This window comes from Alternaria ethzedia (assembly GCF_023757985.1).
Source record: "Alternaria ethzedia strain BMP 0044 chromosome Unknown scaffold_49, whole genome shotgun sequence".
Lineage (NCBI taxonomy): Eukaryota > Fungi > Ascomycota > Dothideomycetes > Pleosporales > Pleosporaceae > Alternaria > Alternaria ethzedia.
In genome coordinates, this window is record NW_026056242.1 from 31,563 (window position 1) to 55,438 (window position 23,876).

Consider the following 23,876-nt stretch of genomic DNA (forward strand, 5'->3'; position numbering starts at 1 on the left):
ATGAGAGCTTGCTGGCATCTTTGCTCAATATTTGCGGACTCTCCAAGAGGATACGTTGGAAGGAGATAGTTGTGATGTCTCTATAAGTACCTCCTCGTTCTTGCAGGTCTCCTTTTCTAACCAAACATTCTTTGTTGTCTTTCAAAACGGCATAGCCTCGACTTATGTCCTGCGCCTGCCCAGTACCTTTCAAAAGGGCTGGATGACGCCTTCATGCTCCAAAACACGTCACGAAATGTGACATGAGTCCTGCGAGAGATTGAAACAAACCTGATGGAGTCTTCGGTCATGGGATCGTGAGACCACCAGACTGGAGGCCTTGACGGCGTACCTGAATATGATTGAGGACTCAATCGGTTTCAGTCGTAGCTCCGCGGAGGGTTTATAAGAGAACCTTCGTTGTAACAATGCTTCCCTTCTTCAACACACATTCCTCACTATTATTTCCAAAATAGTACACCGACTATCTCATGTCCTGCGTCTGCCGGCGTCTTCCAAAAAGCAGTACGAAGCCTTCATGCTTCGAAAATCTGCCGTTATGAGTATTCCGAGAGACTCAAATGGAATGCTACCCAGATGATGGAAATCCGCCGCCACTCTTCTGATTCCTTGTCCGCGCAAGGCCGAAGCCTCATCCAGTATAGTTTTCGCTCTGTGACGACTATGTTAAAAGGCTTCTCGCCATCACAGAGCTTCACTTCTCCAACAAACATTCTTTTCTACTTTCAAGAAAACGCCTTGGACACGACAACATGTCGTGCGTCTGCCTCTCGGTTTTCAAAATGTCGCGACGTCAACTGAATGACTGGCATCTTCGCGAGCGTGTCGTCGAAACATCAATGAAGTCAGCAAATCATGTGGTACGATCGAAAAGGCATACCAAATGGGTCATGTCTCCGTCTGCCGGATTGTTTCCGGCATGTACTTTGCCATACTGAGATCCAACGTGCTCAGAAACCCCGCGATGGAGAACACACCGGGCTCAGAGCTTGGATAGATATGAAAGCAGTCCTTCTGCTTGAGAACCTTGTCTTCCTATTCCACACTCCAAATTGTTCCTTATTCAAATGAGCAGACCACCTACCTATGTCTGTGTCCGGATCGCGTCTGACTAAAGGCACTGGCTTCGTACACATGTCTTGGACCAACCTCCCCCAGTAATTCGAAAAGAAAGAAGAGCGACCCGATGTTCGAGAGAGCCAAGTAGGAAAGAACTTTATCATATGTATTCGTCTCCAAAACGGCAGGAAGACGACCCCATGCTTCTCTTTCCGTTCACCTCGTTACTTCACCATCTGTCACAAAAGTCCACATGGATACGGTATGATCTGAACTACCGCAACCTTCAGCTGGGTATAAAAGCTGTTCTTACGACCGACAACCTTCCCATTCCTATCACATTCTCCGGTTCTCAATCTCCAAAGATACCTCAAAGCCAAAGGATGTCTGCGCCTGATCGCGTCCTCCAAAAGTGGCTTTGAAAGTATGCATGGCGTTCGTCAGCTTCGGAAAGTATGCTTTGGTATCGCGGTCGCTCGCTGACGCGTCGAACCTGGATCCGAAAAGAGCGAGACCAAATGCCCATGTGTTTGTATAGGCAGGACCAAAAGAAATCGGTTTCCAGCGTTATGTGCTGCTGTGTTCTTCAAAACAGAGTACTCAACTCGCCATGTTCTGCCTCTTCTCTGGTCAGAGCGTTCTCATGCGACAAATCCGAAAGACTTACACGCTATGAAGAACGGTGTCATTTAGACAAGATGACAGCCTCATCGCCCTGGCGAGTATAAAAGCTCTTTTCCTGGCCGCCACCTTCTTTCTTCATATCCCACCCGTGGGCTTTCGATTTTCCAAAACAGTATCTCGTTATCGGGATGTCTGAGTTCTGTGTCTGCGCTGTATCCTCCAAAACTTCGACGAGATCGCCCGATGATCTGCGTCAATCCTGGCCCTTTCGTTACAAGAATCGGAGGTACACCTCGATGTCGATATGCGATGAAAAATGCCGCCACCACCACGTCATGGAGGGTGTCCAAAAAGCCAGATTTTGAACTTGCGATGTTTTGTCTCTTTCCCTGTGCGGCACTCCACTGCAAATACAGCCGGCCTCGCATCACGTCGTGCCAGCTGTGTCAATACTTCATCAACCCCTCCAGACATCGAAAACCAAAAGTCCATGATCATCGTCTTATGGCGGCACGATCACTAATCACTAATCACCCACCTACCCTTGTCTTCCTACTCACCCGCACCCGCACCCCCAGAAATCCTCTCAAAAACCGACCCACAAAAATCCCCTCCGATCCGAAGTTCTACCGCGGAGCTGCTCGGCGGCGATTTACGTACACGGTGCAATTGCAGCGAACCGGTGCTATCTCCAGGTGCAAGTACGCGATGGTTGGATCAAGGCGGTGAACGTGCGGCTCAGCGTCACATGAGGATGTGCGTCTTTCTCCGCTTGGAGCAAGCGGAGTCTCCAGTCTCCGCAATTTGTCGGTGGATGGTGCTGGTGTGGGTGTGGGTGGTCTGGGGAGGATGTTGCTGTGGGCGAGTGGGCGTTGCGTATGCGACATCGTACAGTATACATAGGCAGCGCGCGACTTGTTGAAACACTGTCTGCTACCGGCCATGCAAGCTGCGAATGCGAGAACGTCAGATACGCATGCGGCTCAAATCCCCAACCTAAACGCCGTCCCGTTGCCGTGTCCCCAGGCCGCCCTTCCCTTCCCTCGTCGGAGTGACGCATGCGCCTTCCCTTCGCTTCGCTTCGCCTCGGCATGCGTTAACGCGGCCGGCTGTCGGATCCTGCCAGCCCGTGCCCATCCAAATCCATTACACATTTACGCGACGTCGCCATCGGCATCTGAACAAGCCCCAGCGGCCAGCCAGAAGCCGAGTACCAGTACCGGGCGCAGTATGCAGTTGCGATCAAGCCCGCCTTCCGCGCAACCTCAGGTGCTTGGAGCTCTTGGTCATATTCAAGATGGCGGGCCAAGTGCTCGGCCTACTAATCAATTAACAATGTCGGGAGGGCTGGCTGATGAGATTGGATGGATGGTGAGGAGACCAGGCAGGGAGGACGGAGGCAGGACGGAGGAAAGAGCTAATGCGGGGAAAGACTTCTTTCGCAGGCACAAATCGCCGCTGGTTTCCATCGCCTCCATCGCTGCATGAGTCGTGCGCGCAGACTAATCAGAACACACGAGCTACCACCAGAAAAATTCGACAAATGACTGGGGCATCATGCACGTCGTCCTTAAGTGGTCGGGGTAGGATGGGCGGAGGATGCAACGGTATTTGGTTGACGGCGAACTACCTGCATGCTAGACAAGCCAAGCTCCGTATAGTGGGGTAAGGTTACCACAAAAATCCGGAGTAACCGCAAAGTCGGAGGAGCCGACTTGGTTTGTGTATATTAAGGAGGGGACCCCAGACTTCCTCTCATAGAACGTCTGTTTACCTCCGGTTTCTTGAACGTCGCGACAAGGAAGACTGCTCGGGAATTGGGACCGCTTGGAAAGACCTCTGGTAAAGATGGTGTCGACACAGTACCCAGCGGACGACAAGATCTCCGCCCACGATGCGGCGCAGATCTCCGAACACCATCACGCAGCGAAGGTAGGTGGACTTGCGGCGAATATGAGTCCAGAGAGGAGGGCGGAGGTGGAGAAGAAGTTGAAGAGGAAGCTGGATGCGAGATGTTCGCTTTTTGTGTTGATTTATATTATGAACTGTGAGTAGCACCCTCCCATATCATATGCGCAAAGAAGGGAACCATTACTAACGAGTGCATCCAGATCTCGACCGCAACAACATCGCCGCCGCCCGTCTGGGCGGTCTGGAAGAAGACCTCAACCTCAGCCCCACGCAATACAGCACATGTCTGTCTATTCTATACGTGGGATACATCTTAATGCAGGTCCCATCCAACATGATCATCAACAAGATTCCGCGTCCTTCGCTGTACATCGCCGTTGTTATGCTCATCTGGGGCATGATCTCTACTCTATCCGGAAACGTCACGAACTTCGCTGGCATGGTCGCAATCCGTTTCTTCATTGGCTTCGTGGAAGCTGCCTTCCTACCTGGCGCGCTGCTTATCCTTTCGAAATGGTACACGCGCCGTGAACTCACGCTGCGAAACGCGATCTTGTTCTGCGGAAACCTAATCTCGAACGCCTTCTCCTCGCTAGTCGGCGCCGCAGTACTGGGAAACATGGAAGGAACCCTCGGCCACCGAGCGTGGCGATGGCTGTACTGGATCGAAGGCGCAGCAACGATGCTCATCGCCATCTCCGCCATCTTCATCCTCCCCGATCTCCCGCACAACAGTAAAGGCTTCACCGAGGAAGAGCGCGCCGTCGCCGTCCTACGCATGACCGAGGATGTCGGCGAAGCAGATGAAGATTCGGCTGAGCAATCTGCTTTCGCGGGTTTCTTCATGGCGGTCAAGGATCTCAAGATCTATGTCATGATGCTCACGTTTACGGCATACGTAGTTGGACTGTCGTTCAACGCCTTCTTCCCTACGCTTACACGCACCCTGGGTTTCGGTTACATCACCACGCTTCTCATGTCCGCGCCGCCGTGGGCCTTCGCTTGCGTCGTCTCGCTCATCAACGCGTGGCACGCAGATCGACAACAAGAACGTTTCTGGCACATCGTCTGCCCGATCATGCTAGGCATCGTCGGATTCGTCATCTCGATGGCAACATCAAACACCGCAGGCCGCTACGTCGCCCTCTTCCTGCAAGCCTCCTCCTACGCCGGCTTCATCGTCTTCTACTCCTGGATCTCGTCCTCGTTCCCGCGTCCACCCGCCAAGCGCGCCGTCGCCATCGCCATGATCAACGCGTTCTCGCAGCTCGGCAACATTGCTGGGAGTTATGTGTGGAATATGTCGGATAATGGGTATAGGAACAGCTATGGGGTTGTTACGGCGATGTTTGGGGTTACGATTGCGGGGTGCTTTGTTTTCAGGGTTATTCTAGTGAGGTTGAATAAGCGGTTGGATGATGGGACGGATGCGTGGGTTGTGCATGGGGATGTGGCGGAGCAGACGGCGGCTGTGGAGGGGGTTAGTGTTGAGGAGGGGAGGAAGCAGATGGGTGATTTTAGGTATCTTGTTTAGAGTAATTGGAGAGGTAGGTGGTTGCAGATCTAATGAAAGACTTCCAAGGTTCTATTCACCTAGTCCACAGCTAGAGATGATGTCGGATCATGACTACCACTCCAATGCTGACGATGAAGCCGTGATTTTGCGCGTTATATCTCGACGTGTAGTCATCGAGCATCGCATTCACCTCTTCGCAGTACAAACATCACTTAATATGCGTCGAGATTGCCTCGCGCACGGACACGGTTCACTATTTTGCCCGTCGCGCAATGACGCAGGTCCAAAACAAAGATCTCAGCACTAGCTCCAACACAAGCTTCATCCCCCATCCCCACGGAGCCATCGCGCCCACCCCATCCCAGCCCTGCGCGCACAACCTCGAACTTTCTTTTTACCCATCTCCGTCACTCCCATCACCACCCCCTCTCTATTCACACCCCCAACCTCAACGCGACAGACAAATGGCACCACCGGCACTCATCGAGCGCACCGCGCCCGATGTCGTCCCAGCACCCAAACGCGCACCCGCGCGCTCGCGTCTGCCCACGGCGCTGCGCGTGCCCATTCTCATCAGCTTGAACATGGGCATCAACATGCTGCTGTGGGAGTTTACGGCGAATTTCCTGCGTCCGGAACTGGGTGCTGTGAGCAAGGTGCCGCAAGAGGACGATGTCACGTCGTTTTACTCGCCGGCGGCGCGCGTCGCGATGCGCTGGGTTACTGTGTGGATGACGTGGTATTTTAACTATGACTGTAAGACGCGCCGAAACCACAATATCGAGAGATGATGGCTAACAGCTTGTACAGTCTTCGACGTCTCCGCCCTCACCGTCCTCACCTACGCGCCCTTCACCTACCTCCTAACCACGTACTACGAAATCAGCGCCCTCACCGCCGCCGCCAACATCACCATCGAAGTCCTCTCCTTCGCCATACCCACCTACCTCCTCCGCCCCCGCTCCATCGTCCACCGCAACAACGAGCCCCTGCGCAACCGCTTCCTGCTCAACAGCATCCAAGTCCAGGTTTCGTCGTCGATGCTCGCCATCGCCGTGTACATTGTCGTGCTGTGGGCGGGTCAGACAAGCGGGTTCCTGAACACGTTCTTGGTCCAGTATTTCGATATTCCTACGCTGGAAGCGGCGCACAATGAGTCTCCGGTGTCGATTCTGGCGAAGACGGTTGTGGTGGGCTGGGCGGCGAAGGCGTTTTTGCTTAATCCGAGTTTTGCGGCTCAGCGCTCAGGAACTCAAACACCAGTTGAAGTTTTCGATCCGAGCACCGCGACTCTCCCTAAGACGATCGAGCACAACTTCTTCAACTACAGCAAAAGGACGAGGACGCTTATTCAGCAGACGGTTATTCTGAATGCGTTCTTGTTCGCGGGTACCGTTCAACGGTGTATGACGCTCATCGGTACTGATGTTGTCGGTGCTGTTGGATACGCGGGTGTGTGGGTTGCGGCGAATACGGTGGTTGCGCTGTGGTATGGTTGGGTTGGAGACACTAGCACGGATTACCAGCCGTTGTAGGGGGTGTGTGCGTAAGGAAGCCTGGTGTGGAGCCGATGTCAGTGTATTAGTATGCGAAAGAGTTTGAGTGGAAGGCTTAGCTGCATTCATGTCTTTTCGGAATGTCACGAAAGACGGGATACATGGAGGGTAGCCGTATCTACTGGGTTTATTTGGTTTATTCAGTGGAGGACACATGGGTGTGTCGGTGGCTCTATAGCTCATTTTGATACCAGTTATTTTACAGTTTTTTCGTTCCTCGAATCGTCTTGTCTCAGTCCGGCGATACTCTTTCGAGTATCTTCAAACACATCAAGCCACACCTGTCCAGTATGGGTCCTCCAAGTCGTGAAGCTTGCTCTCCAAGCGGTGGATCTTTTTCTCCTTTTGCTGTACCTGCCGCTTCAACCCCACAAGAGCCGCATCACACTCCTTGACCTTGATCCTCAGCTTCTTCAGCTCATTGACACTCTTCTGCCCCATCTTCTGAGTTATGCCGTGCTCTTGCAAATTGGCGATCTCGTCATTGCGTTCCTGCAGCTCTCGCGTGTACGCCTCGGTGACCTCGTTTACATCCAGGCCTACTTCTTCACTCTTCTTGGCCTCGACGAGTTGCTTCTCCAGCTTCGCGATGGTCTCCGAGTGTTCATGTACCTCCCACTTTAACCACCCGATGGTCTCATCTCGCTTCTTTACCTCCTTCTGCGACTTCTCATGATTGTCGCATTCTTCCTGGGCCTCGTCGAACCACCTATGGACTTGGCGTGTCGAGTCGCGAAGGAATCCTGTTAGCTCTTGAACCTTGGCGTTAAGCTCAGCAATGGTCTCGTCCTGCTCCTTGATCTTGTCTTCCGATCCTCCATTGACCTCCTCGTTGCCCTCGTAGTAGTCGCGAAGTTCTTTCAGCTCATCCTTCAACTCTTCCAGCTCTTCTTCCAGAGCCATGCGTGATGCAGAGGAGTTCCTTATAGCAGCACCATGGTCGCTGGTCGTAGTCGCGTAGGTGGCCTGAAGCCTCTCATGCTCACTGTTCAGTGTCTGGAACGCTTCGTCCTTGGCCTTGATCGCGACAGTGAGCTCGACGATGGTGAAACGCTGCTTGCTATCGACGGCGTCGTTGTGCCTTTTGAGACCATTGATGATGCCGTCTTGCTGCTTGACCTTGGCTTTCAGCCCTTCGATGAGGTTCTTGTCGCGGTTGAAGTTGTCGTTGAGCTCAACATGATCGTCCCGAAGCTCTGCTAGCTCAATCTTGGTCTCTTGAAGCTTGTCTCGCTGGTCGATGTGTGCCGCGTTCTTGACAGCGAGGTGGCTATTGAGCTCTTGAAGGTCGCCATTACGCTCCCGAAGATTCTTGATGACGTGGCGAAGGTCCTTGACGGCCTCGCGGAGATCTTTCGATCCTTCCCTGTGGTCGGCAATCGCGTCCTTTTGGTTGGCGACGGTGTCCTTAAGGTTGTTGATCTCGAGCTCTTGAAGGTGAAGGGCTGGATGCTGCGTTAGTGAGAGTGGGTTAGATGGTGGTGTCACGTACCCAAGTCCAGATCTACTTCGCTACGAGGAGTTTCTTGTACTCCAGAAGGCGGGTATACGGGTCGGCTAGCCATAGCGGCGGCAGATGATGTTGGAACAGGTAGAGTCAGATCAGTGAGTGGTAGCGGAGGCAGTCGCAGGCCAGCATGCGCAAGAGCTGCCTCTAAATTGAAGTTGAATGGCAGAGACATGGATAGAAAGCGACTTTAGTGGGAGAGCGAGCAAAAGCTGATAGATGTAAAGCTACTGAATTGGGAAGCTCGCGCGTACAAAGGTGGGAGCGTGAGACTGGTGTGGGCGGAGAAACAAACGCAGGTAAAGGCGGATATTGACTCCCACAGTGCGCCAAGCGAGGGGCTGACTAACACTCTTTCTCCTTCACTTTTGATCTTAGTATTTGAGAAGACATCAGGTTTTGGGTTTGCGATGCGCGAATGAAGAGGCAGTGAGGCGTAGACGTCGACGTGGAGGTGAAAGATGGCCACTAACGACGCCGTACATGGAGACGACAACGACTAACGGCAAACCTCAAAGAAGCTTTGGAACTAAGTGAACACTTCCGAGCTTACCCATGAATTTCATGAATTGTTCTCGCCGCATCTTCACCGCTTTCGTCTTGCGAAAGATTGTGATGACACCACCAATGGGACACCGACCTTTCCTGCTACCTGTAGATGTTTATCGATGGGGCAGCTCAGCGATTCAAGGAATCGGAGCATTTAGAGAAGATACGGGTGACTTCAGACACCGATAGATCGAAATGGCGTCGGTAAAGGAGGAAAGTGAGTGCCAAAGAGGTAAGTGCGAACGGCGACATCTTGAGACTGTCCAGATCGTGTGAATCTCGAACCCCGATAGCTGCCAGAGGCATACATTACCTTGACAGCTTACCTAGCCCCAGGATAGATCATAGTGTAGGCCTCAATGGAGATACAGGTAACGTCGCGACCGTCGCACTCACCTCTCAATGTAGTCCGGCAGTCGCTGCATCGTCTGGCATTCGCTCGCGCATCCTTGCATGATGATTTATCGTGAAACTGGTACCTTGGTGCATCAACCTCGCTGCGAAAGATGAAATGGTGTTCTCCGGACGTTGGTGCAGCTCTCTGGACACGCATCCTCGAACAATTGAAGTTCTAGCGTACTTGCCCCACGCGGCATCGTCACTGCCACAACTCAGCCATCAAAGCTCCACCCAAGCTCCCATCCTATGATCTACCTTCTCTCCACAAATCATCCAGGCATCCAGCCTTGCGCACAATTCTGCCTCACGGCCAAGCCCTGAGCCGCAAAAGTATGGCACAGTCTCACAACGCATCTTGAAAACATCGTCATGCCTGGTTAGGCGTACAGCTTTGTACCCCACACTGACATGTTCACTGCCACACACGCCGGGCCGTACAAGCTCCACCAAGCTTTGCCCCTCGGCACCTGATGTTCCGACCAAGACGCGCTCACATAATAAACGCGACGGCCCGTCAATAGGAGAAGATAGCTAAGACGGCCAATTACCCCTCCAAAGCTGTAGCTCTACCAATTTCCCCGCCATACCAAAATCAACGACAACGTTGTCATCTGCACCAGATAAACACCTTCTCCCCACTCAACACCACATCCCATCCCAACTTCCATAATGCCAATGTGGCAGGCTATCACGGACCCCGTCCTCGCCCTCTCAGGCGGTCTTGCAAACGAAGAACAAACTCGCCGCAAAGTAGCCCGTGAGATGGCGATCAAGAACGGAGAAGACCCGGATACGCTCGACAAGAAAGACCAAGGCCCTCGCAGAATAGGCCAATGGCTTTGGCTGAAACCGGAATGTGTGCAGGAATACAAGAAATGCCATGCAGAAGTGTGGCCCGAGGTGCTCGAGCAAATCAAAGATTCGAATATTAAGGACTGTACGTTTCCCTCCTCTTCCCCAACCTTTTGTTAATTCGTGACCCGGAAGATCGCTGACGCTCATTCCTCCAGACTCGATATACATGAACCTCTTCCCGCGCCCCATGCTCTTCGCGTCTTTCAAATACGTCGGCGAAAACTTTGATGAAGATATGGCGCGTATGGCGGAGAACAAGGTTGTGCAGAAGTGGTGGAAGATGACGGATAAGATGCAGGAGAGCCCTGTCAAGGGCGCGAAAGGTAGCGCGACGGGGCCCGGGTGGTGGGGGCAAACGGAGGAGGTGTTTTATGTCGAGTAGATAGGGAAAGAAGGAGTGCAGCAAGCAATAGAGGAAGCATGTGTACAAAGGTGAAAGTTATTAGGTACTAAAACAAGGTACCATCGTCTCTTCCTAGAGTCACGTGTCCCCTATATCCTGACCTTCCACAGTTCCTCTGGTAAAATGTTCTCCGAGCAACTAAGTACTCGCTGTCACACCACAACCGCTTTCTCGCCCGCCTCTTCGCCTCTATGTCTCCGCAGCGCAGGTCGCTTCAGCAAACGCTGCAATGTCTGGAGACAGGTGTCCAGTTAATACAGGCAGTTGCTAGGCCTATCTAGGCAGCAGCTAGGCTCAAAAGGGTAACATCCAAGCCCAATCCCCCCTCCAGCTTGTTTCTTGCCAACTATGCCTTCTCCCCGTGTGGATCTGCTAATACAAGGCTGTGAAACATTGACGTCGCGTATGCAAGCCATCGCCAGGCCTTACGGCGTGGCCGGCCACCTTCCGTTAGAGGCTGGGTGCAGGCACACGCGACGCGTCTGGACCCCGCTGCTGTCGATGCTTGCGATTTTAGGCATCGTGTACTAGGGATTATACGCGTTTGCTTGCTTCAAGGATCTTGCTAACTAGACTTTAAGGTTAAACTGACGAGGTAGTTATTCTGAGGGGTTGCAGATAGCAGTATCGCGTTATTGCGTCCTTGTGCATGCTAGCTAAGTTTACGTGACTATTACCGCTGGGAACAACAAACAGCAGCAAGTTCAAACGCACATTGGAAAGAGGTAGGTCACTCAAGCCTGTACCTGCGCGTTTCCATTGCTGTGGCATGTCGGATGGCAGGCGCCTTCAGCCACAAAATCCTCGCTACTTCACCAACCTGATACCTACATCCCCCCCACAATCAGATAACGGGTTCCTGTCACCCTGTCATCACGCACCAAGGTCACTACCAGCCATGGCGACCCGCAGCTCCATGCTATGTGCGGACACCACATCACACCCGTGGACAGTGCATGCCTAGGTACGAATCACCAATGAAGGAGAGCAGACTTCACCGCTCTTACTTGCCGCCTGTTCCAGGACTGCAACGGTGTGACATCTGACACGGGTGGCTGCGTGCGGACAGTGCAGCGGAGACGCCTGGTCTTCCATACACTACCTGGGTGATTCACCTGTGCAACATGGGCGGGGTTCCATGTTTGGTCGGGGTGCGAGGGGATCCCACGCTCCAGTACAAAATTGGAGTTTTTCCAGTTGCCAGATTCTCGTCAGTGTTAAGTTGATTGACTGACATCGAAGTTCAGCCCTCAGTAACAGAGCTCGTACTACTATTGCACCTTACTTGAAAGCAGCTTTGTTGATGCTCTTCTACCTTGTACATCGGGATCCTGAACAGACGATACCGGATCATTAATTCTCTGTCACCAAGAAAGCTTTTTACTCACTTTGATGCACGAGTCTCAGTTCGTTTGTCCTGCTACACGATATGAATCGTGATCATATCTCGCGACACCGACCCTCTCAGCGTCCAGAACGAGACGGTACCGATCGTTCTCGATCTGTATCGGTCACGCAGCGCCGTTCGCTCTCCCCTCTACCACTCCCTTCCAATGAGGCATGTCGTATCAGAGATGTGTCTTCCCATCGTCTCATGGAGGAATCATCGACAGCAGAATCATCGGTACAACCTCGCTCTTCTATAAGTGCTCGGTCACGCAGTTCAGCCTTTACAGAAGCAACAAGTGTGCGTTCATTGTATCGATCGAGATTGACCCCCCAAACATCCACTACTTCGTCAACACACCGATATGCCAGCCCAACATCGAGATCACTAGCACGACAGCGCTCTGTGGCGAGACATACTACACATACGCCTCCTCCCCGACCTTCCGTTCCATGCCAGACACACTCAGACTTCTCGATTGAGGGTGAGCAAGTCCGCGAATCGATCGGAATCACCAATGGTCGAGCCCATATCGATCAGTCAAGAGCTGCGTCGGCCCAGCAGCCGAATCTCTCATCCGCTTCACCGATCGACGTCCTCAAATTGATCGAAAACAACGAACAACTCTCGACGCTGTTGACTCAAGGATGCGGTAACAGACACGATCCCCATTCTGATCACAGATCAGAAGGCGTCGCCCTCCATGACCCAAGATACAAGGAGGCAGAGGTACAGTCAGGGAAGACCATCACCTCTTTGATCGCTGCTATCAACCTTGGAAAGAATCATTGGCACAGTTCATGGGATCCACTAGCTGAGGAGGCAGAAAAATCTGTTTCACCCTACGTCAGCGGGCCGATGCGAATTGGCATTGTAGGCGAGACTGGGCAAGGTAAGTCTTGCCTTATCGGAGGTCTGCTAGGCGACGAGGGTGTTGTCCAAACCGCAAAGAGTGGCGAGAGCATGACCAGAGTGATTATGGAGTACCATCACTGGATCGATCACGACTCACGTTTCAAATACCGCGCTATCATCTCTCTCCTCCCGTGGGAATCTGTACAGAAGCGGATCGAGACGTACTTCGAACACTGGAACCACGGGCTTTTGTCACATGAAGACGAGAGCGAGCATGAAGATGAAGAAGGAGATCAAAGCCCAGATCCCGCAGGCCCAGATTCTCCAGGGGCAGATACGGAAACAGCTACAGGGGTATTCCAAGCACTCTTCCGTGGAGACCCAAGTTTTGAGGACCAAGAGACCATGAAGGACTACCTGTTGAGCAGTGAACGGGCACCTGTGCGACATGATATACGAGATCGACTCATCATTCGCGCTCGCGACATGTATGATGAGCTTGATTGTCAGGATACAAACATATATAAACGAACCACCGCAGAGCTGTGGCATGAGCTTGCTCGATTCACGCATGGTCGCTAGGCCGATGACTCGAGAGGAGGTTGCGACGCTTGGCCCTTCGTCGAAGTTGTCAAAATCGGTGGCCCCTTTGCCCTGAGCGAGCACATTGTCATCGCCGACACGCCGGGTCGGAATGACTTGAATCGACTTGCGCGTGCCAGCGTGGACGACTACCTACCGTCTTGTTCGTCCGTCATAATAGCGTGCAACATTACTCGCATCATATCTGACGACAGCCTCCCCAATCAGATTGAGAAGATCCAGCATCACCGTCCCGTGACAGTAGTCGCTACATTCTCCGAGGTACGAGGAATCGATCTATCGGGACGCTCTTGCTGACTCCAAGATAGGACGTCGGCCTGATTCCCAGCAGGCACACTAAGCTCAGCCCAGGCGAGAAGCATACGTATATGAGTCTTCACGAGAAACTCAAACAGCTTGAGAACGAAGAGTTGAGCTCTTCCGCCGCTGAAGCTATACTACGCAACCAGTTGAGGCAAAAACATATCAAGAAAGCGTACGTGTAGTGCCTGAGGATTCGAGCAATAATGATACTGATTGGAACATAGCATTGCGCAATTGCTTGTTGAGGAACGCAGCCGGCGCGTGAAGGAAAGGCTTATGGCGGAAACACGGGGCAAAGGCCGTCCTCACGCAGTGTTTTGTGTGTCCGCTTTCGACTATCAGCGTAACATTAGGGGGATTGCTGCTCACGATTCCGCCCTTCTTCCTCTAAGCCCCAAGGATACGGAGATACCTGCATTGAAGCGACATCTCATCTCGTCATGCTCGCCCATGCGAGTAGAAGAGCTAGTCCGCTATGTGGGCGCAACATTACCAGGTCTCATGCTTAGCATGCAGATGGGGATCAACAAACGAACTGATGTGTTCCAAATCAAAATCGAAGGTGGCGTCGAAAATCTGAGTAGTGTAAGTGGTTTAGAGTGCCACGAAAGCCAAACTAATACCGTCCCAGACATGTGTAAAGAAGGTCCATCGATGCATCGATGATGTATTTGAGGATCGAATCGAAAAGCCCTTATTGGAGACCTTGCGTACGCAACTTCCTGCATACATTCGACATGCAGAGGAACTGTGCGATGTGTGGCTTCAGGTGGGATTTACAAACTTCTTACAAAGTACTTGCTAACGCTTCTAGTGGCATCATAATACGCACAAAGCATTTGTCAGCAACCTAGGTAATTGGAACCTTCTCATCTATAGAAAGTTGGACTGATGGCGTTCAAGGCAATTACAAAAAGCCTAGAAAGGGCAAGCCCAGTTGGAACCATCAGTTGCTCGAGCAGCACCGCATGAGTCTCAATCCGATCTTTCAAGACATCTATGAAGCTCGATGGAATATTGGCGAACTAGTGAAGCAAGAAATCGTGTTAGCAACAGGCAAACTAGCCAAGGACATTCGTAGTGAGTTGTTTATACAAAACCTGACTTCCTAGCTAACAACATGAAGAACAGTATCCAGAGGCTGGACCTGCTGAACTGAACCTACTTCTCGACAGCATCTACATCAAAGGTGCACTTATTACGGCGATGCAAAGCAAGTGCATTGGCGATCTGAGAAAGTTCATTGAGTAGGTGCTGAGCGAGCGGACACCCCATTTCATTTGCTGACTTCGACCGTAGAAAGCAGAGATTACGCTGTCTTACTGACACCGACGATATCTCCTACTTCGGGTACGCCATGATCGATGTATACACAGCGAGCAAAGAGATCAGGCGAGGGAACAAGAAGGAGGAGACACGAAAGGTCATGCAACATCGAACGTTCAAAAGACTGCTTCGCGACGAAGAGACAACGCCATACCACGCGATTCCTGTACAACTACAACAAGCCATCAACTCCCAAAAGCAGCTGATCAAGGAGTACTTGGAGGAGAAGATTGGGTCGTTATTCCAGGCCATCGGTAATGATCTGAAGCGATTGGGAGTGGAGCAGGCGAGCCTGAACCACGGCGAAGACCGCGAGGTTCGCAAGTCGATTGGCAGGACGCTTTCGAAGGCGAAGGAAGATCTTGGGACGATTGAGGCGTTGTTGAAGGAGAGCGGCGTTGATTGCGATGGTATCAAGGATCAGTTGACGTGACGATCTTTGTATGAATATGCATTAGATGTCTAACATCGGGTAATGAGATTCTATTGCTTTAGTTTTGTTGATATTCTTCCTCTCTAAAGTCAACTTCTGTATACTCACCGCACGAATCCACCTCCTATCGCGTCTAACAGTGAAGAATGTACCTAGACACTCTGATCTTCTACTCGCAAACCTATTAATTAACAGAGAATTGAACATCGTGTATGGGTCATGCTGCTCGTGTTTGGTCAGGTTTGCGTCTGCGCTGTTTCTTCGAGGATGCGCCAAGTATCCCCCGCGGGGATAGTGTGGCGTACTGGGGAGATGGTGTGGCGCGTGCTGGAGAGACAGTGTGGCGCATGGCATTCAGATCATCACGAGACGAGCGCGCAAACAAGAAGATGCATCATGGTCTGAAGCGACAGCTCCGTTTCGCAAACAGGGAAATAGGAGTCCGAGCTGTTACTTTCGTGTTGAAGAAAAGCAAAAGCGCAGCGGCACGCATGCTCCTATTTCGGGGCGGACTAGACCACGCTAGCCACCGGCGCTAACACCTCCCTGCATCAGCCACCCAGTTCTCCCAACCATCCCATCTCTCCAACATCGATATGACACACGCCTACATATGCGCGCTCGACTCGTATGTGGAGACGACAGATGCTACCTGGCCATGATAAAGTTCCGGGCCTGGGACCCGCTGTCAGGGTCTGGCTGCGCACGCTGCGCTACGGCAAGACACCCAGACCAATCGACCGCCGATGCGAATGTGAGGCTGTCACTTGGCGGCGGGATCCACCGCTACGCTTTTGCTACGTATGATGTGCTGGGGTCTGATTCAGATACCAGGTTTTCAGGGACTGGAGAGATGCATGCAGTGTGGCTTGCGACTAGCAGGCTCTTCAGATGTTGAGTTGAGTATCCTGGTTGCCATAACGAAGGCACTATGGAGACAGGATGCAATGGTGAGACTAGCAAGTCGGGTCTGCGTCTACTTTTCGCGCTATACCCATTCGCCTGTTAGGCGCGAGTGCGGTCGCGATCTATCTGCCTTTGCAGTTACATGCTCTTCATTCGTAATCTGACGACATCCAGCTGCTCACCAAGGCCTACCTAGGTAACCAACACAACAAGCCAGCAAAACAACCCCATCACAACTCCCGCTCAAACTCATGGCTCTGCAACATCGTCTCCCCCCGCCCATCTATACTAATCCTATGCAACCTCCCAACATTCTTCCCCAAATCCAACTCCACCAAACTATCCTTCCTCTGTCCTCTTCTCATCCGGGACGCAGAGCCCGTCATCTCCTGATCCACAATCTCCGTATCATCAGGCATAACCTCATCCTGCGGTACATCTTCAATCCGAAACAAAAGCTGGTATGCCGGCGCATCGTCCGGGCGGTTGGGATCCTTTGTATCCCGGAAAATCGTAATACTGGGAATATGTTTTAACCCCAATTCCGCCTTGTGTTGGAGCAGCATAAACGCTTTATTTGCGCCGACGGGTGTGCCTAGGAGTGCGAGATACTCCTCACTGGAATCGTCTACTTGGACACCTGGCCATTCCGGTACCTCTTTATAGCCCTTGCTTACGAGAATCCGGTTGACGACGGGTACGGTTTCGGCGTTGATGATGTTGCTGCCGAACCAGTATTTTAGGTTTTTGGGATTGGGGTTGCGCAGCCAGAAGGCGGCCATGATGTCGGAGGCTTGGCGGAGGAGAGGGAGTTGGTCCGCTGGGAAGCCTTCGGCGTAGGTGTCCATGGCGGCGGGCCAGGGGGCGAGGAAGTTGTGGCCGTAGATTGCTGGAGAGGGGGTTAGTGCGTGGTGGTGGTGGTGGTGGTGGTGGTGGTGGGAGGATGTCTTACCTCCTTGTTCAGCATTGAAAGCGAAGCGGTAATAAGCTCCAGTGGCCTACGTATAGTCAGCCAAACTGTCAATGTTCGGCGTATCTCTCTTCCTAGAATACTCACGCCATACTCTTTGTCGTCGTCGTCGTCAGGGAAGTAAGTCTGCATGTCTACCGGGAGCTCATAACCATCATCATCCACCGCGTCCTCTTCCATATGCTCGATAGAGTAACACTTGTTCTTGCCACCAAATTCCACCGGCTTGGTATTCAATCCGAGTTCATTCAGCGCAGCCTCTATTCTGTTGTTTATCTCTAAGTTTGCGAAGTCGTCCGAAAAGTCGCAGTTGATTTCCGGGTCATAGTAGGCTTCGTGCCAGTACCAATCCCTTAGCTCGGCTGGATGCATGTCAGTGTCAATGGCTGCGTAAGGATGATGATGGAATGGATAGAACCTGCCTTCAAGCGTTCCCTTCCACTGGCTTGCCGCTGATGGCGGATTACGATCCAGGTAGTTGGGCCAGTTTCGGCCGGCGACCTCGTCTGGCATTTCCATGAGGCAACGCAGCCAATTGCCTTTCTTCTTGTACTTGTCCCAGCTGGCATCGTTCGCGTATTCGGTGGGGTCGAAGTCCACAGCAGTCTGGACTAGATTCGGCTCGGAGGCGGAGGCTTTGTCGTTGGTAGATGGGATGCTCACTGCGCTATCGCGACGATCTAGAAGGCTTGGTGGGAAGGCTGTGCTGTTGGAGGAGCCAAAGGAATCTTCCACATGCTTGCTGTAGACCAGTGGTACACAGATCACGGTAAGAAGTAGTGTAGCAATCTTCATAGCTGATATGACACACGGATTTCGTTTCTCAGGGTATTGGCGTGAATTTGGTTGAGCATTGCATTACTCCAAGCGAGAGAAGTCAGGAGTAAACAATCCAAGCGCTTCGTCATAGTCGTGAGTGCGCCTAAACAAGTGGATACAAGCGTTGATAGGAAAGCATACGCGGCGAGTGGCGATTGTTTAGGATTGTAGAGTGCAGAGTGAATGCACACTCCGAAGGCGTCTTCAAACTTGCTCAACCCCATAACTAACCACCGCCGTTCTACCGCTCGTATCAAGACTCACCTGATGCAATCTCTGCACATTTCTCCTTGGATTAACCGCCTCCACCACACTATCCCTCCTCTTGAAGACATCCTCCTTGTTAATGTCCGGATGTAAATTGAAAACCACAACCCCCGTATCCATGTCGTCAGGCCTTAGAACATCCTCCGGAACGTCTTCAATACGAAAGAGCAATTGGATATCTGCCTGAAACGACGGATTCGCTTTGTAATCTCGAAAGATAGTGATATCGGTGATGCGCTTATCGCCGAGTGCGGCTTTGTGTTGAAGAAGGAGGTACGCGAGTGTTGCGCCTATGGGTGAGCCTGATATAGTGTTAGTAAGAATCAGGTTTTTGTTCTCAAGGCGTTGAAGATATGATATGTCGTAGTATCATGACCCAGGAAAAAAGAGACAGCGCCAACATACCAACCAAAACAGTCCCTTCTTCGCTATCCGCACTAACACGTACACCAGGCCACTCCGGTATCCTGTCATACCCACTCTCCTGCAGTACCTTGTTGATCAGCGGTAATGTCTCCTCATTGACCACATTGTTCGCGAAGTAATACTTCAAACCCTTCGGATTAGGCGTTCTTGACCAATAACCCGCTAGAATATCTGACGCGAACTGGAGACGGGGAAGTTCGTTGGGACGGGGCGTTTGGGCCCAGTTCTGCGTTGCAGCGTGGCGGGGTGCGTCGAGGGACTGGACGAAAAGCGCTCCTTGTTCTGCGTTGATGACGAAGCGGTAATGTCCTCCAGTAGCGGTGTACGTGTCCCGTCCCACGGCGTACATTTGGTCGTTGGCCGGTACATGCTCTCCATTCTCGTACCCTTCCTCAGGATCTAGGTGTTCAACTGAGTAGCCCTTGTTCTTTCCTCCTTCGGTAGCCGGTTTGGCGTTTAGGTCGAGTGCGGCAAGCGCGACGCCGATGCGGTTGTACCCATTACCATCATTAGTGAAATCGCAGTGATGGCCTTGGTGGTATTCGGCCTCGTGCCAGTTCCAGGTCGCGAGCTGCTCTGCGGATGAGGTAAGCAGAGGCTCGACGTTTTCGAAGAGAAGAGAGGAGGGGTGGATCCTAATGGCTTACCTTGCAGAGTGCCTTGCCATTCACTGCTTGCAGTGGTGGGTACCCGGTTCAAGGGGTCGGGCCATGCTTTGCCTGCTTCCGAGTCGGTCATATCCAGGAGACAATTGAGCCATCCGCCTTTTGTAGCGTATGTGCTCCATGTTTCCGCGTTGGCGATGTTGCTTGGATCATAGTTCGTACGAGGGCGGACGGGGTTCAATCGTGGAGTGCTGTGAAGAGTGGAATCGCCAAATGGTACTTCGATGAGAGTGCTACATACGAGACTCGCGAGACCCGCGATGCTCTGGAACGATCTCATGGATTTGGTATCTTGACGTTGATCAAGTCATGAGTCTTCCAGTCCAACATGTTATCTCGGGTGGACATAGCAGCGAGCGGTGGGCACGCGCCGCGAACCGTTTTGGGATAGAATTGACAGTGAAAGAATGCGCATCAAGTGTATTGCGTAACTAGCAAAAAGTAAACAAGGCGGATTCTGAAAAGTAGTAAGTGTAGTACTTCACGCACTGCCCAGAAATCGCACGCCCATATAAACTGGTCTAGGATTGGACATCACCATATCTCTCCCCTGAATCTCAATGGAGTAAAAGTCAACACTACTCAGGTTCTACAGGTGCGACAAACATTCAGAGAGGGGCAATGAGAGCTTGAAACAGAAGAGATGCAAGATCAAAGAAAGGAGACGGGACGAAAGAAGATTCGACATGTACCAGAGGTTGCAGAAACAGCGAACCATTGACCAAAATAGATGAAGAAGACGAATATAACTTCTCGACTGGATAGCCGCCAACTCAAAATAGCAGTCCAAGGTAATCTGTTCAACTCACCATAACAAATCTACATGCAGCCTTCATTCCCTCCCGATGCCTACCCCCTTTCCCACATATCAACTCACCCTTACCCATAAGACGCAAGCTTACCAACACCATAAGGCTGAGTACCACATCGCCGTCTCAAGCATTCCAGAACAATGTTGGTCAGACCGGCTCATCTCACGCCGTCCTCTACCCGGCGCCTTGGTTTACGGGATGCCGGTCGCACAATACTGCATGCTTGCTTTTACCCGAAGCACGCCGAACCAAAAATAAGCAAGCAACCAAGTTACGTTACTCAGCGCGATGGCGCTGTATCGTGGATGTGCGCGCGCGTCGCGGGAACACATGCTCGACTATGCTTAGGTGTACCGGAGTGAGCGTGCTGACTGCGCGGTGGAAAGGTTGGGTTACTAAGGGTGGGGATGAGTGGTGATGCAGGAGAGATAAGAGCGACCGTCGCCTCTACCACGCATCCTACACATGTTCGGCCATGCTAGGTGTACCGATGTTCGCGTGCTGACTGTGTTGCGGAGTCGAGCAAGGCTTGTGGTATGTTGCGCGCGTGAGACGGGCCGTAGTCTGCTTGGTGTATGGATGGGCCGCGCGGAGCGTCGCGGAACGACTGTATCAGCGCAACAGCTGAGGTCAGTCGTTGGTGTTGAGCAGCGAGCCGGAAGAGTTGCGTGCAGTAATGGTGACCGCTTCATGTCATCATGGAATGGTAGTTTGACCAGTAAGGCTCGCTCACTAGGCGGTGGTGTGAGGGAATCCTGGATATTGGTACCGCGAGGGAGATGCCGTATTTGGTGTCATGCCCATGTCTATCGAGAACCCGAGTCCTGGGTTCATGCCACATGGAAGGCGTAATCGTACGAATGCAGTAGCTCTGCCGTAAACCTGCAACCGGTGCAATTGGGCTGACCGGGGGAATGGGGAATAAGGAAAGCTGCCGACACGATGATTGGGGACGCGACGGGTAACGCATGCAGCCAAAACCATCGCAATTGGAACGCCATTCCCATCCAAAGTACAAAGAGGAGTAATTCGAAACTAGAGTTTGGCGTTACTGGGAGGCTGCAGCCGGCGCATTCTTTTGGGATATCGGAGGAACAAGAAAGTGTATCGATAGTGGCAGGTTATCCATCGTGTTCCGGAAGCGTACATGTGCATCGCGCATGTGGAACGGCATCGTGTGTCTGAGGAGAGCTGATGTCACTGAAATTTTCCTAGTGTGCATCGAAGAACTCTGTTGCAGTCGATACAAAGCTGAGGAAGGTTTCTCTTTGTGCAGCGTACCTTGAACCTACCTGGTAGTGCTGACTGCACACGTGGACATGTCGGCGAAGAGCAGAGGAACTGGTGTTCGGCAGCTGCAGTCAGCCTCGGATGCTAGCATATTGGAGGGCAGCCAGATGACGCACGAGGCCTGGCGTAGCGAGCTTCAAGACGGCGCACAAGAGTACCGGAGCAGCGGAATGATGCGAAAAGGTACATACTTCCGGATCGACGGCGGAAATTTTTCTGGTGCGACAATCATTGAGTCGCGAGAAATGTCGCGGGGCTGGCACGCGGAATTGCTCAGGGAACACGATCGGGGGAGAGGCGGCCTCGGACTGTGTAGCCCAAAGAGTAGTGATTTGGGCGCCAGCGCAAGGAGATCATCAGGGACGAGTGATGGGCTACGTGGATGTGAAGTCATCCTTGTTGATCGCTTTCACGCTGGCGTCCGGGGAGCTCTGCGACAAATCCGAGATGAAGCAGGTCTTTCAGCAGTGGCCTCGCAATAACCCGGCGCAACGTCTTGCCTGCTTGGACGTTCAAAGGTAGTTCCTACGTTACACTGTAAGGCCCGAATAGAGCTACGTGAAACGCTATGAAATGCGACGCTCGAAAGCTGAATTGCCTTGTGTAGATGGCTCCGCCGGCTAATGGTACCGAATCCCCAGCCAGTACCTGTCAACATGACAGCTAGTGCGACGGTGCTCATGGAACTCTCCTTCTGCAGCAGCGCAAAGTTCGTACAGCGCACACTTGGCCTTGAGTCGGCATGAATGCGCTGGTACATCGGCGAAGCGGCTCGCGGGCCCTCTTCCAGTAGTCAGGCGAAGGTCCACACAGAGCAGAATTCCACGTGTGGACAGGGTTCTCTTTGTACGCGATGATCCTTTTGGAGATGACAACCCTTGCTTCGCTTCTCATCGCTGGGACTGGCACGCAGATTGCAGTAGCGCGCTCAAAGAGGAAGTGCCAAAAGCCGTTCCAGGACCCACTTTCCCTCCTCCCCGCAAGGTCTAACTCACGATCACAATTTCGACAAAGTTTTCTGTGGAGAAATCCGTCAAACACCTGTCAAATTGCAAGGCGGTCGGAATTGACAGCGATGCTGCCAGTAAAACGTCGGTGGCTTGGACGGACGTTGAGAGGATGATGACCTGACGGAGTTCAGACCCTGTCGATGTGTGACGACGCTGCACTGGTTATCGGATGATGGCTGTGAATCACGATCGCGAGGATAGAGTTGAGCGAGCATGGACTGAAGATCGCGAACGCTGTTTGAGCCCTCAACGCTCCCGCACTGATAGGCGTGAGGCTGTGGCAGCCCAACGTACGACGGGCGCAGGTATCAGCGGAAGACAGCGATCTCTCAGTACAGTACTGTACACAAGACGGTATGAGCAAACACGCTGGTCGAGCGCTGGGCGGTGTCGCGTGGCTTTCGGCATGTCTCTGCGTGAGGCTAGTGGATAAGGACGGGATGCCCTTGTCGCGCGTCTCAGCCTGATTGTGAAGCACACGACCCCTGTCGATACCCAGGACGGCGAATCAGGGTTGGTGCTGCTTGCGAATTATATTATTGGACTGGCATAACGGCTGCATTCTGGCAAATGTGTTTACGATGGACGGCGGGCTGTAATACGGAGGAATCCCAAGGGGGCAAGAGCGATGTCATCGTTCCTTCCGTGCCAGAAACAATTCGTCATGGCGACGGCTGGGCTCCGTGGTGGGTGAGCGAGTGCGTCAACGAGGCTGCGACGTGTAGGTTTTTTGGAGAAGCAAGCGATTGTGCGCGAAACCTTGCTGGTCATGATCCCGGGACGTCGAACGCATGCAGCATCCGTGTGCTTGGAGGCGCGGAAGGCTTGCAGTGATCCGCGAATGCGACGTGTCTGAGAACGACCGGCGGCCAAATTTCTTGGTCGTGAATAAGTGCGCATTCTGTGTCAGTTTGTCTGCGATGATCAGGGACAGCCTGGGAGTGAGGGCGACTCAGCGGGCGATTCATTCTTCCTTCCAGAGGCTTTCCAGAACAAACCGCAGGCGAGATTTTCGTGGCGCCGGGCCCACTCACCGCAAGCCGGGCAACGCTCTCATTACGGCACCTGGCGATGCTGCTGGCGAATTGCTTTGGCGGCCGTGGTGCAGAGGCATAGTTGTTTGCACGCCGCAGATGTGATGGTGGTGCTGGGCTGCGGCGAGGGCAGCTCCTTCCTCATCGCCACGCACGCGAGGGTTGGTTGAGGCAGGAGCAGCCCATCCCACGTGGCGCAACCCCGTCACAAGCAACGACGCGGAAGCAAAGGCTCCAAGACAGCTACGGTTCATCAAACCACAAAAGCAAGCTGCTATGAACATGTCCCGTCAAACATCAGCCGCCACGGTCAAAGGCAAGTGCACTGCGATCCCGACAGCCAGTAACCCGGTTGGCTGGGAGGCATGGAGGGCAGACAGGGCTGCCAGAG

General features: G+C 52.7%; 6 protein-coding genes across 6 annotated transcripts; 4 read left to right on the forward strand and 2 right to left on the reverse strand.

Annotated features, from left to right (window-relative positions):
• Positions 1-3,723: 3,723 nt before the first annotated feature.
• Positions 3,724-5,128, forward strand: J4E87_010453 (uncharacterized protein; the record flags this gene model as incomplete). The annotated part of the gene is made up of 2 exons (XM_049382027.1): positions 3,724-3,730; positions 3,795-5,128. 2 exons carry the CDS (start codon positions 3,724-3,726, stop codon positions 5,126-5,128), a joined length of 1,341 nt encoding a protein of 446 aa, XP_049228202.1.
• Positions 5,129-5,574: 446 nt separating this feature from the next.
• Positions 5,575-6,645, forward strand: J4E87_010454 (uncharacterized protein; the record flags this gene model as incomplete). Its single annotated transcript, XM_049382028.1, has 2 exons — positions 5,575-5,866; positions 5,921-6,645. The coding sequence occupies 2 exons, from the start codon at positions 5,575-5,577 to the stop codon at positions 6,643-6,645; spliced, it is 1,017 nt and encodes a 338-aa protein (XP_049228203.1).
• A 291-nt stretch (positions 6,646-6,936) lies between these two features.
• J4E87_010455 (uncharacterized protein) lies at positions 6,937-8,231 on the reverse strand (the record flags this gene model as incomplete). Its single annotated transcript, XM_049382029.1, has 2 exons — positions 6,937-8,111; positions 8,159-8,231. The coding sequence occupies 2 exons, from the start codon at positions 8,229-8,231 to the stop codon at positions 6,937-6,939; spliced, it is 1,248 nt and encodes a 415-aa protein (XP_049228204.1).
• Positions 8,232-9,796: 1,565 nt separating this feature from the next.
• On the forward strand, positions 9,797-10,358 carry J4E87_010456 (uncharacterized protein; the record flags this gene model as incomplete). Its single annotated transcript, XM_049382030.1, has 2 exons — positions 9,797-10,058; positions 10,132-10,358. 2 exons carry the CDS (start codon positions 9,797-9,799, stop codon positions 10,356-10,358), a joined length of 489 nt encoding a protein of 162 aa, XP_049228205.1.
• Positions 10,359-12,413: 2,055 nt separating this feature from the next.
• On the forward strand, positions 12,414-15,286 carry J4E87_010457 (uncharacterized protein; the record flags this gene model as incomplete). The annotated part of the gene is made up of 9 exons (XM_049382031.1): positions 12,414-12,418; positions 12,450-12,658; positions 12,680-13,062; positions 13,204-13,485; positions 13,533-13,699; positions 13,752-14,112; positions 14,454-14,607; positions 14,654-14,774; positions 14,827-15,286. 9 exons carry the CDS (start codon positions 12,414-12,416, stop codon positions 15,284-15,286), a joined length of 2,142 nt encoding a protein of 713 aa, XP_049228206.1.
• A 1,136-nt stretch (positions 15,287-16,422) lies between these two features.
• Positions 16,423-19,412, reverse strand: J4E87_010458 (uncharacterized protein; the record flags this gene model as incomplete). Its single annotated transcript, XM_049382032.1, has 6 exons — positions 16,423-17,081; positions 17,145-17,190; positions 17,250-17,984; positions 18,246-18,550; positions 18,654-19,250; positions 19,322-19,412. The coding sequence occupies 6 exons, from the start codon at positions 19,410-19,412 to the stop codon at positions 16,423-16,425; spliced, it is 2,433 nt and encodes an 810-aa protein (XP_049228207.1).
• Positions 19,413-23,876: the final 4,464 nt, after the last annotated feature.